General features: G+C 45.3%; 1 protein-coding gene across 2 annotated transcripts in view; it reads left to right on the top strand.

Moving 5' to 3' along the window:
- Nucleotides 1–18,832, top strand: part of gmds (GDP-mannose 4,6-dehydratase) — a 216,638-nt gene that overhangs the window by 173,070 nt on the left and 24,736 nt on the right. For both annotated transcript variants that reach the window (XM_018760524.2, XM_018760523.2), the window contains 2 exons: nt 6,286–6,404; nt 9,962–10,058. In XM_018760524.2, the coding sequence (XP_018616040.1) occupies nt 6,286–6,404; nt 9,962–10,058 (216 nt within the window). The remainder of the gene's footprint in view (nt 1–6,285; nt 6,405–9,961; nt 10,059–18,832) is intronic.

Here is an 18,832-nt window from a genome sequence, read left to right as displayed (position 1 = left end):
TTGGATCCATCTCATCAGGGTTCATCCTTTTGTTTCAGGCCTCTAAAAATACTGGGGCTTTTTTAGAGAAGTCGTCAATATGGGAGAGATTTTCATGAAAATGATCTCACGGATTGAGAGTTACCGCAACATTCGGTGCGCGGAATGCATGTGAGCTGTCTTACGGAATCAGGTCTCAGCTATCTCTTGAAATCAGCTCTTCATCAACAGATTTTTTTTTTTTCCACCTGATCACAGAACTACAGCCTACCAAAATATATCATATAAACCCTGATTTTATCTTTGGCACATCGACGTGGGAAAGCATGACGTAACAAGTGCGCAATAAACCGAACAGCCCGAAGCTCAGAAAATAGGAAGCCTTCCAATAAACAGCATGTTGCCTCAAGAGCTGCGCCAACCAGTCGTTTAATTATACTGACTTCTGGCAAAATTAGGTAATCCAAGTATGAGGAAGGGGACTGTCTCCGGACATTTAAAAAAGTTTTGGTTTAATTTTTTCCCCAGGTTTGTTGTAAATAATCCGTGAAGCGTGTGACACATTTTCCGCATGCCCTTGGCTGAGCCCGTGGTCTAGGCCCAGTTGGCCGCTTTGTGTGGGAGTAATATATCTAGACAGATATAGATGCAAGTAGCTTTTATTGGTAGAAAATAGCTCTCGGGACGTTAACTCATTTCCGCTGTCCAGCGGTCGCAGCTGATAACCCTCTCTCCCAGATGGGATTGTACTTTCTACCATTGACTTGATTCATTGGCATATCCAGAAAGACACGGTAGATAAATGGAGGGAGAACCAGATCTTTCTTTGAACAGACAACGCTTGTGCGCGTTACTCTTCCTTGGAATGCCTTGCTTCCTTCTCAGTGGGCTGGTGTAGTAGCATTCCGCCATGCTGCATTCCATTAAGCATTCCTCTCCAAGTGAGGCGTGGAACTAGAATTTAATTTTTATTTCAGAAAATGATGGTCAAGCAGAACTTAAATGGGTCTCAAGAGTGATGCCATCGTTGCCCCACTTTGGCTTGTGCACCAGGACCCTAAGGCATGCTCCAGGGTGTTATTCTCTTAAATAATGTTTGCCATTTAAAACCATGGTGTATATTCAGCAACCGTAGGTGGACTTACTTAGCGAAATGTGTAAATTGCTTTCCTTGTGAATCAGTTTTTATTTTATAAGTACATTGTTTATAGGTAGGATGTTGCTTATTAGTGGGAACTGGGAAATGGATCACTCTACAGGTGTAAAATTTCTGAAATGAGGTGGTAGGTATGTGGGACAGTGTTTGCCCTGGGGTTTGTGGGAGCCCTGTGGCCTCAGTCTTAGAGGTGAATAATGCAGCTGACCGGATGAGTTAACTCCCTGGCTTTTGGGTCGATTTTATCCCAGGATCCCCTGGCCTGTGCCCTGATCGGGTTGCAACCAGCTGAACTCTGGTACACAACAGGAAATGAGTTTGCACTGAAAACCGGCACCGGATTCGGTCCTGTCTGGATGGACATCTTTGTTGATGTCCGCAAAACGCGAGAGGAGAGGACTTTCGCAGTGAGCAATCCCGCAGCTTCTGGATGCCACTCCGGTAGAGAATAAAAGGACAAAGTGGAGAAGGGCTACATTCGGTGATCGCTTAAGTGGTATCAATAGCTGTATGCCTTTCGGCACCTGTCACAGGCTTTAAGTAACACACCCAGGAGAAGAAGAATATTGTGCAAGGTCCTCAGTTACTACCAGATGAAATGACTCATTGAATGTCAATGCAGGGAGCTGTGTATGCATTTTGGAGTGAAATGGAATGACTAATTGTGTCTCTATAATCCCAAAATGTGTTTTACGCAATCTGAGTTTATATACCTCCAGATGCCAATTCAAATATATGCAGCGTTCCAGCTCTCAATTCTCGGGAGTGTCTCATAATGATATTCGCATAGCTTTGGCGTAACAGGTGCTTTAGCATTTATAGGCACACGAGCTTTGGCTCCAAGACCCATCAGAGCAACCAAACCCGGTTGTCAGGAACATTCGTTACAATGGTTGTTTAGGTGAAAAGTGTGCATTGGCTGTAAAAGACAGCAGAAGGAGCATATGTCTTTCTCTAGTGGTTTTTAAACTACTCTTAAGTTATAAGCGGTCAGCGCGGTGGCACAGCAAGTAGCGCTGCTGTCTCACACCCCCTGGGTGGTGCGAGAGGACATGGATTCAATGAGCCTGTCCATGCGTCATCACCCTTATCATGTGACATTTGAGTATCTTCTGTACGGAGCCTCATTCTGTTTGCTTTAGGAGCGCTTTGCAGTGGCTGTGCTGAGAAAGTCTCGGTGCTTTTACATGAGCTCGGGTGCATCAGGAGTTGCGGCCGCGGCACAGCGATCTGGCGGATCTCGCACTCCAGTCTGTGTGGAGTTTGCAAGTTTTCCCTGTGTCTGTGTGGGGTTCCTCCAGGTGCTCTGGTTTCTTCCCACTGTTCAAAAATATGCTGTTCAGGTTTACCCACAGTGTGTCGAGTGACAGAGAGAGAGTGTTCCACTGATGTATGGATGAGTGACCGAGTGTAAGTGGTGTATCTAGCAGCGTAAGTCACCGCGGTGAATAAGGTGTGTGGGCTGATAACACTACACAGAGTCCATTGGAAGTCACCTTTGAAAAAGCATCCGCTAAAGGTTTCGACGTAAGCAGTCATCGAGCTGAATGGCACAAGTACAAAGCAAAGGAGACCAGTGAAGGCAGTACCGTGTGTCTGAAAGAACATTACTTTACATGTCAGCTGGAACATTTAGAGCAACAGTGGCTCAGGCTTAGAGAGTGACAGTAAACTGGCATCCTGAAACAAAATTGTTCCACGGGACATGGCATTAGATTTTGCAAATACCACAGAAACGCTCGAATCCACGCTTCATTCTCGGTGACATGCGGAATAGCGCTCCCTCAACTTTGCATTATTTCTTTTAGCACTTTTTTTTTTTTTTTTTAACACTTTCCCACAAAAAGGTGCACAACTCCGATTATGCAAATGTGCATTCGGCAAGAACTTTGAGAAGATACGCAGGCGCTGTTCAGGTACGGACATCCAGACCCAGGTGCTTGGCTTTGACGTTTTGACGTGATTCAGAAGCCTGTCCGCGTCAGCGCGCCGGCCCAGCGCGGCCCAGCTGCGAGCGAGCCCCTGCTGCGAGGCCTGATCTCCCAAGCAGCTGCATTCCCTCCGGTGGCCTGGGAGTCTGGAATCGCCATCGGGGTCGAGGCTCCCTGCGGTGCAGAGTGCCGCTGAAGGACTGTTACCGCCAGTGTCAGATGACCCGTAGCTAGCGCAGACGGAGCCTCTCCCTGGACAGGGATGCTGGGTAATGAACATCCCATCAGTTCCAATTTTCAGCTTTAACCCTTTCTACATCAGGCGTTCGTCCCCTCCCCCGAATCCGCGCGGACGTGCGAGCCCGTCCACGAGTCATCACCCTTATCGTGTGACATCTGAGCACTTTCTTCAGGGAGCCTCATTCTGTTTTCTTGAGGAGCGCTTTGCAGTAGCTGTGCGGAGACAGTCTCAATCCTTTTACATGAGCTCAGGTGGATCAGGAGCTGTGGCCGCGGCACGGCGATCCGATGGATTTCGCACTCCAGAGAGGGAGCGGTTTGGCAGCTGCTGGTACTGTCCCACCCAGCTTGCAGTGTCTCAGGAGCTCCATTAGTTTGAGGGTTATGCCGAGGTCTTTGTGTCTCTCTGGAGTCTCTCTCCCAAACTGGGGGGGGGGGGGGGGGGCAGGGGAAGATGGACCGAAGAAGGAGGACGATACACTTGTTCTCCCGTCAGTAGCTTCAAGAAGCCCTTGTTGTATTTTGATATATCACTCTTGTGGTTACGCAGCGTCTCCTGGACCGACCCGTTAGCGATGTGGTGGATGGGTTTGTCACTATGCGACACTTTAGGTGTTCCTCATGGCTCCATTCATCCACTGGCTGAACCATGTACCTGACACCTGTACAAACGCATTAACCCGTGCCATTCGTGAATGTGATACGCAGAATCCTCTACCCCTCTCAGGGACCCGCTGGTGGTGTTTACCTTTAAAAGTGATGTGGTGTGAAGCTCAGTGGCCATGTTGCACGTGGGGCACCTGGGGTGTCTTGCAGCTCTCAAGCTGCTTGTTTGCTGTACCGCACGGTATGGTATCAGCAGTACCATTCACATCTTTAATCGTTGTGTGCTGCTTGGGTTTTGTACACCATTATTTTATATTCTTCTCTATTTATATTAGCATTATGTTTTTCATTTTGGAAAGATTAAATAATACATTAAGAAAAAATTTTAATTTCATGAAAGTGTGATTATTTGCTGTATTTTATGAATTTTCATTACATGTTTAAATATGTCATACGTCGTACTGAGATTCTGGCATATTTTTGTGTATTCTTGTCAAAGGATTTTTTTATTCCTAAAAAATTTCACCCCATAGTTTGGCAAAATACGAAACTTTGCTAAAAGATTTAACCACAAAACTAAATCTGTCCGTATGTCTGTTTTGCTCAGGCTGAAAAACTTCACATTCTTGTCTATCAAAGCTGCTGCTTTGGGCCTATAGTTCAGAAGGTCAGGTTTTGTATTCACGTGGAACAGTACACATTTGAGTTATCTTTTCATGTTGAGTTTCTGCTGAGAATGTCACGCATATGTACTTTGCTTGAGAATTGTGTTCCTGTATTTTAAAATGTAAAGTACGTATATTTCTTAAGCCTGTTTACTGTACGTTACTCTCATGAGACATGTCAGTCCAGTATTGCTGGCAAAAGTCAAATGCATTGACCTTTTGGCACATGTTCATGATAAATATTTTAAAATGATCTGTAGTCTTTTTTACTGTAGCAGTGAAAAACACTGTACTGGTTGGTGAGTATAAATATGTAATCTCAACTTAACTTTGAAAGAAAATACACTAGGGCTAAATATATTTGTTGATAAGAATATCCCACTGCTGTCTACTTTTAACCACAGCAGCTCCACAAATTACACTTGGTCCATGACATCAAAATAACTGTACAGACATACATGCACTTATATGCAATTTTCTAAATAGTTATTAAAGGTTTTTTTGGGCTGGAAACTTAGTTAAGAAATACGGTATTACCTTGTCTGATAAAAAATACCAATATGTAATTCGTTGTTCTTTCTCTGGATGTTGGTTCCAGAACTGTTGACACAGAAAGGGAAATTCTGTCTACACTAATTTGCATGTTACCAATTTATGTCACTTCCCTTGTTTCCTTGCCTGCTTTTATTAACAATCCAGGTGACTTTCGAACTCAGATTTTTTTTATTGGCCTATTTAAAAAGAAGCCTAGTTTAGTTCGAATGACTCTTCGCAAAAAGTAATTTTTTTGTCTCATGCACTGAAAACTTGCACTAATCTGTGACACCGGGAATCCTAAAGTTATCAAGTTCTGTATCTGAAGTTTTTATCTTGGCGAAGAGATTCATTCTGTTTTGTTTATGGAATCTTTTTTGCTATGGTTTGATAATCTGACTTCTAAGGACAGTTTCATTAGATTTTTGCAGTTCTGAAAGTTCTAAACATCCACATTCCTTTGATTCATTGATAATTTCGCTTCAAAGGCTATTGTGACTGATTTAGCTCGGAAAGCTCTAGAATGTTCCTCCTTGGAGAGCAGCATCACATGTGTCGATAAGTGATCGAGAATGGCATTAAGTGGTTCTGGGAACGCTCCTCTCTATTCCCACATCGGGGCTCCCATGAGGACAGCGATGACGGCAGCACTGCACCGCCGAGGTTAGTCCTGGTAGAAGGAAGGTCCTTTCACAAGGTCTTCAACTTCATTCCAGCGCGGAGCACCACATGTTTGTTCAGGGCTCAGCCTGTGCTGTATTCCCGAGCCTTGGGTTCAGGAAACCAGCGCGACTTTTCCTCAGGGCAGACAGGCCTAGTGTTGCGCATGTCCAAGTGATGAGAAGCAAATCTCTGGGCAGTAATCAAGATCATGGCTTTGCTTCTTAAATCCAAGAACAGGGACTGGAATGGTGGTGTGACCTTAGCGTTCCTCTTAAGGATGACCTGTCTCTTTTTGTATTTTTCCTTTCTGACAGATAAAACTGTCCAGTCTGAGATCTGGTCTCATCTGTCAAAGTGGTTCTCCTGCCCACGTACAGTGTGTTACTCTGGCGATCCCTTCTCGGAGACCACGGGTGCCTCCGCTCTTCTGCCCAGCAGGTACAGCCCTTTCGCAGCACTGAGTTCAACACTAATGCCTGTTATGTTTCGCTCCTCTGTCTCTCCCTCCCAGGCGATGTGGCTGATGCTTCAGCAGGACGAGCCTGAGGACTTTGTCATCGCCACCGGGGAGGTGCACAGTGTCCGCGAGTTTGTGGAGAAAGCCTTCAAGCATGTGGGGAAAACCATTGTGTGAGTATGGACTCCAGGAGCATGGGTTAGAAGGAGGGGGAAGTACGACCTTGCTATCCTGCCCGCGCCTCTGTCTCATCGTGTCCTTTCGATCAGAGCTGGGATTTGTTTGATAATTGGGCTGATACGTGGGGGTCTGCGTGTGACCGTGCTGTGCATTCCTCTGCCAGTGAGTAATGGCTCAAGTTAGATGCTTTCCCCCGTTGCACCGACCATGGCGGCCAGGAAGAGTTACTGCCCCTCCCAGCTGTGCGGAGTGAGGCAATAAAATAAGCGCAGTTATTTATGCTGCTCTGTGCTTTCATGAAGACAAATGAGCGTGAGCCCATCTCCTTGGCTCTGGTCGTGACTTACCAGGTTCAAGTGAAGACCCTGCAGAGTCTGGCATACCAGCGTGGCCTGTTTCTGTACGTCGGTTGCAGCTTTCACCGGTCACGATGTGTCTAGCGTACCTTCATCAGCATGTCCTTGCTGCATGGGACGCTTGCCCGTACGCACACACGCAAAAAGGCGTTTGTCGAAAATCTCCAAAGCTTTACAAGGAGGATATAAGCCTGCGTTAAAGCTCCCGTCCCTCGATGTGTTGTGTCGAACAGGACGCCTTTGTGCAAACGAGCTGGCTGCCGTCTAGCACCGCAAGCTGTTTTGTCTGGATTGCTTCGAATGGCACGGGTGCACGGCCTAAACCAGGATATGCCACCAATGAGATGTTTAATAACAGGAAGGCGGAGATTACATGAGCTTCTCCCTGCTGCTGCACACTAAAACATGGTACTGCATCGTGTGGGTCTTGTGACACCCCCCCCAACAATCATCCCTGACAAACACACGCACACACTTACACACAGTATATGGCTTCAGTGAATGGAGGTCTGATATTTTACCCGGGGACTTACCACCTAACGTGAATAGCTGGAGGCTACCCGGGCACTCGTCATGTGATCAGGATTAGTCTATCCTAACTTTTGTGCACCTACTTGTGTGATGAACATCGGTGCATATAGTGGAAAGAAACAAACTAACTTTACTTAATCACACGTCTGCAGTTATGCCTCTCTTTCTCCTAATGTAATGCACAAACTCTGTTTCTATGAGATGTACGTCTCTTTGGAGAAAAGCGTCTGCTAAATGAATAAATGTAAATGTAAAGGTCAAGCTCCGTGCAGCTACGTGGCTGGGAACCGTGCGCTTAGGGTTCTGCAATGCAAAAAATAGAAATAAGGATAAGTCCCAGGCTTCTATAGTGAACCGGCACAAGAGTTAGTAGTTTAATTAAATCGCTGGCATGGTTGGAACATGGTTTCAAAAGTCCACATAATGTTTAAAAATAAACTGACAGCTTAAAGCATGAACATCTGACTTTCAGCTTCCATTTCTTGTTTTGCTTTAAATACTTGGCATATTTTACCTAATTGCACAAGCTCATTTGGCCTCTCGTTGCGCACAGGGGCCGTAATTCAGCTGATTTACAGACACGCTAGTTGATGTGTGGCGAACGGCTGCTGTGTTTGCAGTTTCGTGCCGATGCTGCGGCTGCTTTTTAATGAGGGACATCTTACGTCGCTGTGACGAGACAATCGGAAGCCCGCGAAACCACAAAACGGAAACAGTCTCAGATCAAGACAAAGAAATCCCCACTGGATGCTTTTAATATTTAGTCTTTTGTTGGTTTTTTTTGGCTCCATCCCCCCAGCCTGTGACACCCCCCCCCGCCCCAAAATATAGCTGCAGGATTTTGTCTCCCTCATTCCCTTTCAAGCCCCCAAGATAATCCCACCTGAAAGTGTAAAGTGCACCTGTATAAAGCCACCCTTTGATGTGTTCTTCTCGCACAAAAAAACAGGGCTATGAGCCTCTGGATTTCACCAAAACGATGACCCATAAGTTCCCTCTCATCTCATGACTCGCCCCCTTTGGGTTGGCTGAGGAGGCATATCGCGTTAGAGGAACACGCCTTTTATTTTTCCGTTCTCTCTCCTTTTTTTTTTTTTTTTTTTCTGCGTTTTGTTGTCGATGGTACATGTTCGCTAACCGCAGTGTAAAGGTTAAGGGTGGAATGTTTCTTTTCCTCCGAGAGAGGAATTCTGTATAGTTCATTTCCAAACTGTCGTCGGTTCAAATGTGTCAGGCGCTTTTATCAGGGGACCAACCGCTGACGCGAAAACGTATCGTGAGCGTGTTTGTTTTTCCAGGGAAAATTCGTTTGCTCTTCCATTTCGGTTCTTCGATAGAGGAATGGCAACACGAGAAAGTAGCTTTCACTCCGAAGCTTTCGCTTGCGTTAAGGGCTTTCCCTCAATATTTTGCGCCGGACCAAACGTTGCTGCGCTCTTAAAAGACGCCACTGGTGACGGAATAGCGTTCAGGGGTGAATTGTTAAGCCTTGAATTTTACATTTATGCGTTTGGTAGGCACTTCTTCCAAAGTGGTGTACAGCTCAGTGTAAGCAAAAGTGTAGTGTATCCCACCGCAGACAAGGCACTTACGTACTTAGAGTTTTTGAAGCACATCTTACATGTTCAGTAAAGCTCTTTTCATAGAGTACGTTTCATGTTAATTACCTATAGGTGTGAAATACAAGTAAAAAAAAAGCATGGATTAAAAAGTAACAGGTGGTGAGGGACTAACCTGTTTAGGTTTCAGGAGCTCTGAAGGGTAGTTGTTCCGAAAGATGAGTTCAGAGGCCTTTTCTGAAAGCTGGTAGTGAATTGTGTGTGTGTGTGTAAGTGTGGGTTCCTTGTAAAATAATAAAGAAAGCGTTCAGATTCCTGAAATTTTATGCAGCGGAGCAGGTCGACTTTGGAACCCACACAGTTTTATTTTAATTCCTAATACAGGTTGAGGAAAATAGAACTTTTCTGAATTTTTACTGCTTGAAACTTGTTTGATAGTCACATAACTTTTGCTGTGTAGACTGGGTTTATGAATCTGAACTACTGATTGAATTGGATAAGTTTCAGACATTAAATTAGTTATTTTACTTGCTAAAATTACTTATTGTATTATTATGTTTTCATTTTTTTTTTTTTTTTTTTTAAATTTTACTTTTTTTCCTTTAACCTTTCCAGTGTACAACTGCTTACACTATGGACTTATATGGAGCTAATTATGTTGTCTGTTTTTGTGACTGTTGACCTTTACAATTTTCTTACTGTGGTAAATTACTCTAAAAACTAATTTTGGGAAATTGTCCAGATAGCATTTTTTTTTTTTTTTTTTTTTTACATATTTTTTGTTGTATACATGTGAACTCAACTGAACTGTTTCAGACTGATCTGCAAGCTAATAATAAAATAACCAACTGTACGTGGAAATTGCTTGACAATACAAGCACATCTCCTAAAATAGCTGCTAAATGTAACCAGATTGTAGTTATTTACTGGAAAGAGGAACAAATTTGATCGCATTTATTATTAAATGATGCAGATCCGTTACGTGATTTATTTCCGCTCTATTAGATCTGCTTAAACGCAATGGAAGGAACGGCTGCTGCTGGTAAGCTATTGGTGGCATGCATTTCAGTCAGTGACAAGTTCACCGTGTGACTTTCCTAACAGGTGGGAGGGAAAAGATGAGAAGGAGGTGGGTCGTTGCCAGGAGACCGGGAAAATTCACGTGAGGGTGGATCAGAAGTACTACCGGCCTACTGAAGTGGTAAGTCAAGCACTTCCAGTGAAATTAATGGGGGAATTATCTGCCCACTCACCCGGCTAATTAGTACATTTGGTCCTGCTACGTGTAAATGTGCCCACATTGAGCAACTGTGGGCTTAGCACCTGAATGTCTCTCACAGAGCACACGCTTGACCAGCTGGTTAAGGGTGACCAACCAGGTCACCATGGTGACTGTGGAATGGTAAACCGCCCGACTTGGGTCCAAGCAGTGGCATGTCCAGTTTAATGTTTCACCGCGGCCTTTACGAAGACACGCCTCCAGGAAATTGACTTCTGCCATCTGAAGTTTGTGTGAGGAGCAGTCACGATGGAATAAATTCACCCGTAACGTGAGAAGATCCTCTTTAACCCCATGTGCATGAGGTTCCCTCGGTTGATCCACCTGCGGTGTGAGGATAAGCGTAATGAGCCCTGCAAATTGCAACCAGCATCGAGTTAATCGGTAATGAAGTGTCCGATAAAGTTTGAAAAAGCCTGTCACACATTATCTGGGAAAACTCATGTCATTAAGTAATACCTGAAGAGAGACTGCATACCGCTACAGTGCCGTGAAGTGGGCAACTTCCAAGACACCTCGGCGAGAGCTTCACTGAGTACAAATCCCAGGAACTCATTTCCTTATCTTATTCCAAACAGAGGATCAAGCAGCTGGAAATTGACAGGATAAGGAAGTCCCTTTTGATAACCTTGCCATTAATGGCCTTTTGTGTCTAGCCATTACGCTGAGCCTGCTTTCAGTAACATTTACATTTGCGTTCATTTAGCAGATGCTTTTCTCCAAAGCGACTCACATCTGAGAGAAAAATACCGAGTCCATTTCATCAATAGAAGGAGAGATTTGGATGCACGCACGTGATTCTAGAGTAGTGAATTTGTCACATTCCACCACGTGAGCCAGTGCACGTCACATGAATGGCTGCACAAAGGTTTTTACATTATTCAACAAATTGCTATTTACATATTTATCATGCATTTATGCGATCGGGAAGAAGTGAGCCCGAAAGAGGTCAGTTTTGAGACCTTTTTTAAACGTTGAGAGAGATTCAGCAGTTCTGAGTGAGAGCGGGAGATCATTCCACGGCATCGGAGACAGAACCGAAAACCTTGGTGGTTTTGATTTTCAGGCTGTCGTGGGTGGGACCGCCAGGAGGGCAGAGGTGGAGGAGCGTAGGGAGTCTGGTTGGGGTGTTGCGAGTGATCAGGTCTGATACATGCAGATCTATTGATGGTTTTTCAGTCTTGAATCTGATCCGAGCAGCTATAGGAAGCCAATCATTAGTCAATCATAACTCCCAGGCGCTTAGCTGATGAAATAGGTGAAATGAGTAAGTTGTCCAGTTTGATAGAGAGACAAACTTCACTTCTCAGCTGGGAAGTGAAGGATCTCTGTTTCTCTCCATTACATTAATATAGCTTGTAATAAAATTGAATTATACTGCTTGTTGTTCTTGTATTTCTTAATTACAGCACTTGATGGTAATCATTTGAAAGTGCTGCACTGCGTGCCTCTATCAGGCAGCAGGGGGAACAGCTGCTGGTTTCTCATCTCTTCACACCCAGCCATCAATAGCCAGAGGTGGGGTCTCCCCACTGCTTTACTTTACCAGCCAAATGCCCATTAACTGTGGCGAGGAGCACAATCACCATTACCATTTGTTTGTTTATGTTGGCAACTCTCTGACAGTGACTCTCGCCCACATCCTGCGTGGTAGTGACATGAGGAGTGACCCTGCTAGCCACCCCTGCCCTGTTCCGTCTTGGCCCTGTCTGTGCATGGAGAGCAAATGGCACACATGCATTACTTTTTTTTTCTTTTTTTTTTTTTTCTCACCGCCACATTTGGGCTGTCCACAGTGTGTGTCCCTGCTGTCCCCAGGGTGGTGTCCCAATGCTCTGCTTGAGGATTATTTATTCATTTTCATTAGAACCCTTGACCTTTTTTTTCAGTGCGCAAGTCTTTATCTGTCGACTGACCCAAATATTTGCGTCCAGGGCAGTGTCACCAATTTTTAGCCTTGTGTCTTAGTGTCACGACATTAAAATATTAGTGACGCTGCCCTGGACGCAGACCCTGGGTCACGGATTCACAAAGATCCTGTCAGGCCCATGTTACGTGTGTGGTACGGTGTGGTCCATGTGTTTGTCGTGTTATCGTGCTGCAGCTAGGTAACCTGTGAAAGACCCTTTCATCTGCCCAAGTGTCCTCCCTGTTAACAGATAGGGTTTCCCTGTGTTGGAGGGGATTAAGGACTTGTTTAAACTCAAGCCTGAGGGATTATGGGGGATCCCAGGTGAGTGATGCATTTGGAGGCACCTGCCCCCAGGCCTAAATCCCGCACAGCCCTACTTTGTGGTCAAGCCATAGTTCTGGGAGAGTGATGATATGACGACTGTTCCAAAACAGGACCCAAATGTGTGTGTGTGTGTGTGTGTCTCTGTCTCAGTGCCTGAGAGACAGATCTCTCAATGGTAGTACTAGGAAGACAACGTTAGAAGCTGTGACAAATTTATATTCTGCTTTATGATGAACACCAGTGCAAGATACCCACATCCAGCGTAAAAATGTCAACAGTTTTCTTCCGAAAATTTTTTTTACACATCTTGGGGCCTCTGGAGAACTTTGTGGTGGGGTGATGGAACTGCAAAAGAGGCCAGCTGACCAACAGAAAGCCCTAACCTCCACACACACACACAGAGACAGAGACAGAGCAGCTGCAGCAGGACATGAGTCAGTGGGAGAGCCCTGTCATCCTCAATAATTACATCCTCCCCAACACTGCTAATGAATGGAGCGTAGGTATGGCACAGAGGCAGCGTTGGATGAGACGTGGGCTGAGTACTCGCTGATGTCATCCGTGCAGTATGAGGTGGGTCGTGGTGCTCGCAGCGAAGGGAGAGGACATGCTTTGCTCTTTCAGATGATAGTGTTGCAATGGAGGAGATTTGAAGCAGACGACTGTAAACAAGGGTTTAAAATGAAAAATTTTTGTTTTTCTCCATACTCGTACATTAGGTTTGTCTGTATAATGGGGGTGTGTTTAGTCTGCAGAGCAAAAAGCTGGCAGAGCCATAGTATCCCATCCATTTGCCCCTGATGTGAGCCTCAGCTTTCATTCCACTCCATCAGTCTGTGTCCGCGAGACCCCCGAGCCAGTGGGTTGGACTGGGTTAGATCTGCTCCATTGCCAGAGGGGATGTCAGTAGTCCGGGCTGAAAGAATAAGAGGGAAAGGAGGGTGTTTAACCTCTGACCCTGTGACAGGATGTTTCTGAATCTGTGCATCCACTTTAGCATGTTGTCCTGTTGAACTGGAAGTACCTGTCTGCCTTCACAGAGCATGAGGCGTCATACTCTTCAGTTTCACTCTCAGCATTTTTACCTTTGTACAGTTCCCCCATCTCTCATGTAAAATACACACACACACACACACACACACACACACCACACTGTCTGAACCACTTGTCCCACATGGGGTCGCAGGGGAGCCAGAGCCTAACCCAGCAACACAGGGCATAAGGCTGGAGGGGGAGGGGACACACCCAGGACGGGACTCCAGTGCACCACAAGGCACCCCAAGCAGGACTTGAACCCCAGAGCCACCGGAGAGCAGGACCTGGTTCAACCCACTGCGCTACCACACCCCCCCCTTCATGTAAAATAGAAGTAGCTTTTATTCAGTATGAAATGTGTCCAGTACAGTAGGTATTTTTTAGATATTCCTTATGTTATTAACTTTTATTTAGCTGATGTCATTGGCCAAAGTGGCATTCAAAGCCATTTTACAATGATTTACCCATTTATACAGCAAGGTATTCTTCGTTTATCAGTTCAAGGTACCTTCAAGGGTACCAGCACTGCAGTTCGAACCGGGGATGTTATCATTGCCGTTCAACAGCGCTAATTCCTACACTACCGAACGCTCCTTCTACAAACTTCTCGTCTGGCCCGAGAAAGGATCACGCAGCATCCAGGTGTGCGTTATGGTCCACCCTGTTCCTAGAGGCCTGGATCTGTCACTGTGACAGTTTCATCAGGGTAGTTCATATTTGTGGTATAATGTGGCATAAATTAAGTTTTGCATTTTATTAGATGATCCACTGGAATTCTGATTTTAAGTCATAGTGATCTTAGTTGCAAAGTAGTTGTATGTCTTTAAAGTCACAGTATTGTCTCAATTATCTGGCCTAAATGGGAACGACAGTGGGCTGAATAACAAAAATCTGGATTATGCATAATCACATGTAATATGAGCTATGTTTGGAAATGGATTCCTAGGCTTAGTAATGAAATAAAAAGCTTTAAAAACCTCATTTATTATTTGAAAATGTTTTCAGCTCTTGGCAGTAAATATACATGTAATACATTATTTCAGTGTTTTTAAAATAAAACCTCACGTGAAAGAAAATTAATTACAGTGTTTGGAACAGAATTCAGCACACGATTCAAAGATTTAAAAGAAAAAAAAAACTCATAGAACAAGTCTGTGCAGAGTTAGTTGTTTAGGGCAGGGGAACATCACTGCTTCATACATCAAGCAGTTCTAAACTGGACTGGATGTTGCTTTCAGCCAAAGGCATTTTGCAAAATGTCCGGGACAAAAAAGACCATCTAACACGGGTAATTTTTTTACAGGTAATATCCTAGAGGGCGCATAATTCAAGACTGGCTAATCAGGACTCTGCTATATTTATTATAACTGTCATCGCCATGGCAACAGTGCAGGTGTACTCATAGATTTTAAGTGCATGCTGCAATACACTTCTCCTGTACAGCAGAGCTTCAATAAATGACCTTATTGTGTGACTGCTGACCTGCACAGACTGGTTCCCAGTGGTGACCTTTTCAATGAATGATAAGGTCTCCCAATGTAAAGGATTTCAAAAACAGGAAATAGCTGAAGTGGCGTTCCCATGCAGCCAGACACGTTGACTTAATGAAGGCGTTGGCACAGTGATGAAATGCGCAGACAGGCAGGCCATTGTGATCGTCTGGCTCGGCAAAGCAGGTAAGATGAGTTAAACACACTCCCTGCACGTGCTTAATCAGACACGCACACACATGTTGGAGAGTGTGCACCCACCCACACACACTCATGCGCATGAATCCAGGCTGAAAACCTCACAATTAACGTGCGCACTTACACACCGTGCTTTGTCGCATATGGATGCAGACGTAACAATGTTCCAGGTGTCACACATATGTATGCGCACGATGTCGAGGCAGTCACCTTCACGCTAGAGAGTTACGCATCATACACGGAGATCCTTAATAGGGCAGCAGTTTCAGGTGAGCACACCGTTCTTGGGGATGAAATGTCACCGGTTATCAGAGTGTCACGGTGTGGCCTTCATCACAGTCCGGACAAGACTGTCCCCCATGTCTCCGTGCAGACGGTTGTCTGCCAGTTTGTCCTTCTCTGTTGAGGTGCCCCGTGTGCTTCCTGTACCCCCGCCTCGCCTCGTTTTGCCCTCCTGGCCTATTTCTCCATGGCTCTGACACAGACAGACACCGCAAACCCTTGACAGACGGGTGACTACCCCGGGGAACTTTGTGTTAATGTCAGTGTAATATATCATTAGGGCTGTCAGATTGTCTGTCTGACATGCACAGATTTACTGCTTACCCTGAAGGAGAAACTGAGAAAACATGAGGGGTGGGGATTATTGGAAAGAAGGCGGGGCAATCGCTACCTAATGAGTGCAGAAGATAAAGCGTATTGTGCCGATATTGATTCGTCTGCTACAACAATAGCCAAGCGAGCGTGCCGTAAACACGGCTGTACACGCGCAGATTTCCTGAGAAAATGTCGAACGAGATTTTGGGTTGTGCTTTTTCCCCCCCTTCTTTCAAATGAACCGTCCGCAGATAAAAGCTAAATCGTGCCCCTCCAAAGCCTTAAATTGCATTAGGAAAAATAATAAAGCACGCTTGTCTGTTTGTAATGCCGGACAGATGTTTCGGGTACTAAGTGCAAGGGGCTGAGCCACATCTGTGCAGGCATCGTGGCTGGGTGGGGATGAGGGTGTGGGTATGAGGGGAAAGGGGCAATGGGCTTGGCTGTATGATGGCTGCCTGCAGCAGGGTTTTCTTGTTTGTTTTTTTCCTCCCCTCTCTGACTTGCTTTGGGAAACTTTGAAATTGTGCTCCCGTCTCCCTCATGCAGCACTAATATATATATGTCAGACTTTGTTACAGCTCTCGGACGGCCTTCCGTGGGAAACTTTTCTTTGTGCCTTTGTTTTTTGCACTATGTGCGGGCTGGATGGAAGATTATAGAGCATTCGAGGCACGGCCGGAATCAGGCACGATGGCTGAGTAAACTCATCCCGCGTGTCGCTCGTGATGATCATTGCAGTTTGAAAGTGAAGGGGAGCGAAGTCTTCAGTCTGCCGCCCAGCTCGCGTACGCTGCCAAGTCGGCGCACTTGGACCCAAGTGGTGGGTTTTTCCAATTGTGGGCCTTGATTGATTCTTCGGTTTGCATCCGTGAGCCAAGCTGTGAAGCGGAGCCGTTTTTCTCGCATAAATCACTGGGGAACAACGATCTCGCTTGTCGTGGAGGCGAATTAAAGCGTCACACTGTTTGCTTTTGTTTACTTTTCATTTCTTTAATAAAGACATGCTTATGACAAACCCGTAGTTCCTTAGTGGGCAGACAGCCTAAACTATGCAGGCTGCATCTAGTCAGAGTCCTCGAGCGATTTAGATTTGACTCTGGCAAAAACAAACACTTGTGGCATTTGTGTATGTCTCATCTCAGCCTTCCCATAGTACTTTCTAATGGATTTGATCTGCCTTTAATTGAATGTCAAATAGTTCCTTCTTAGCTGCAGTTTGAACAGAATGAGCAAAAACATTAATAAGAGCTGTTGCACAAATGAAGAATTGTAGATATTCTTTGAAAAGAGCGGTCCAAAGATATGCACTATCATATACCGTACATACACGAAAACGTGTCGGCAACATATTTCTTTGAGCGAGTGACCTCAACATCGATAGAAGTGACTCACAGGGTTATGCAGCCAGCTCACAGGAGAGGCTACTCCGCTCTTGTCTGAAAACCTGGTATTTAATTGTTATCGTTATTGTTTGGTTTTTTTTTTCTCGTCGCATCTGCCACGCTCTTTTGGTTCTTGCGTCGAGCAGCGCTTAGGTTTGCTTCGGTGGTTTTGCGGTGGGGAGGTTCGTATGCTAATGCGGTTGCGTTATTTGCACTTAGCATCCTCGTTTCAGCCGAGCCACCTATGTGACAGTGACGCGTGAAGTCCGCTGAGGTCACCAAGGCCAAGCGTCCACGATCAGAACGCAGAGCCCGATTCTGTAAATTTTTTAAAATAAATCAATACATAACTAAATTATTGCAAGATTCCTGCATTCTTGTCAACCTGCGATTAACGCCCAGGTGCCTCTGCGAGCGCGCCGTTCCAGACCTGTCATCGGTGTGGCCAGCGTGCCTGCCAGTTCGCCGGTTGCTCTGAGGCATGCCCCGCCGTCTGACAGCCGTCGAGTGACAGCTGCGCGGTTTGCATTTGCTCAGGGCTCTTTGGCTCTAGATTTCCCAGGAAGTTGTGTGTTTCTTTGCCCTTCCTCCTCTTCGTTGAGGGGGGGAAAAAAACACCCCGTCCTAAACGCACAGAAACACACATGTCAGTTCCACACACAGCCCCTAGACTGCCACTGCTGCCTGGTTAGGTGAGCTCAGTGCTGTTCTGAGTGTCACATTAGGGTCATGGAGGCCACTCTACTTGTTATTGCTGATGTCTTCTTCCCAGGGGTCAGAGTGACTGGCTGCTGTTATCCTGATACAGCACAGCGCTGTTAAGCTCAAAGGCCTCCTGGTGTAATCACATTATTATAACACTTAAGCGGAAAACTTTTGGAGCTCATCACTGGGTTCTTGGGTCCGTGTCTGTCTGTGGGTTTTTAGGGGTGTGTGTAGTGTTAATTTGGTCACATCCTGCGCAATTTTAATTATCCCAACGTAAATTTCATCAGAGAAAGGACTGAATTCCAGTGAATTTCTTACATGCCCAGTGTATGCGGATGCTGCTCTTAACTTACGAATGAACTTGTTGTTTGGCTTCTGGTTAAGACAGAGCATGAAACAAAGTACAGTGATTCTTCTCCAACGTCTGTGATCCCTGTGGTTGAACTATGGTATGTGCAGACACTGTTTCCTGATGCTTTTCCCATGATCATATTGGACAGCAGGTTCTGACATGGTTCCAAAACATGAAGACTTTTAAGGTATTTGAATATCTTTTGTGTTGCATGTATCTGGCAGTTTAATGACATCATCAGAGAGCTGAAATAGTTCCAAGTCGGCGATGTGCAGTGTTCTCTGACTTCCCAAAGTACGCTGAAATAAAGCCAGTTATTTTATTTATCATCACATGCATTCATTTAATGGAACATTTTCCGAAATGTTTGTCGTATTTTTATAATTACTGTTATCCCTTTAGTAAAAAATTTGTACTCACATCTTTTAACTGCATGTACTTGTCAAGGTGACGGTGGTCTGGAGCTTCTGCTGGAATCACTGGGTACTAGACTAGATGGGGTACAACCTGGATGGGACACGAGTCCATTGCAGGGTAGCCACTCATGCACATACTCATCCTCTATGGGCAATTTAGAGACAACCATTTACCTTTGACACATCTTTGGGCCACGGAAAGAAACCCATGCGGAGAACATGCAAAGTCTACAAAGACTGAGATGGGTTAGAATCTACACCTGAACAGCAGGCGGCATT

The sequence above is a fragment of the Scleropages formosus genome, chromosome 19, assembly GCF_900964775.1.
Source record: "Scleropages formosus chromosome 19, fSclFor1.1, whole genome shotgun sequence".
Classification (NCBI taxonomy): Eukaryota; Metazoa; Chordata; class Actinopteri; order Osteoglossiformes; family Osteoglossidae; genus Scleropages; species Scleropages formosus.
The sequence above is the reverse complement of the archived record's forward strand: the minus strand, read 5'-3'. Positions and strand labels throughout refer to the sequence as shown.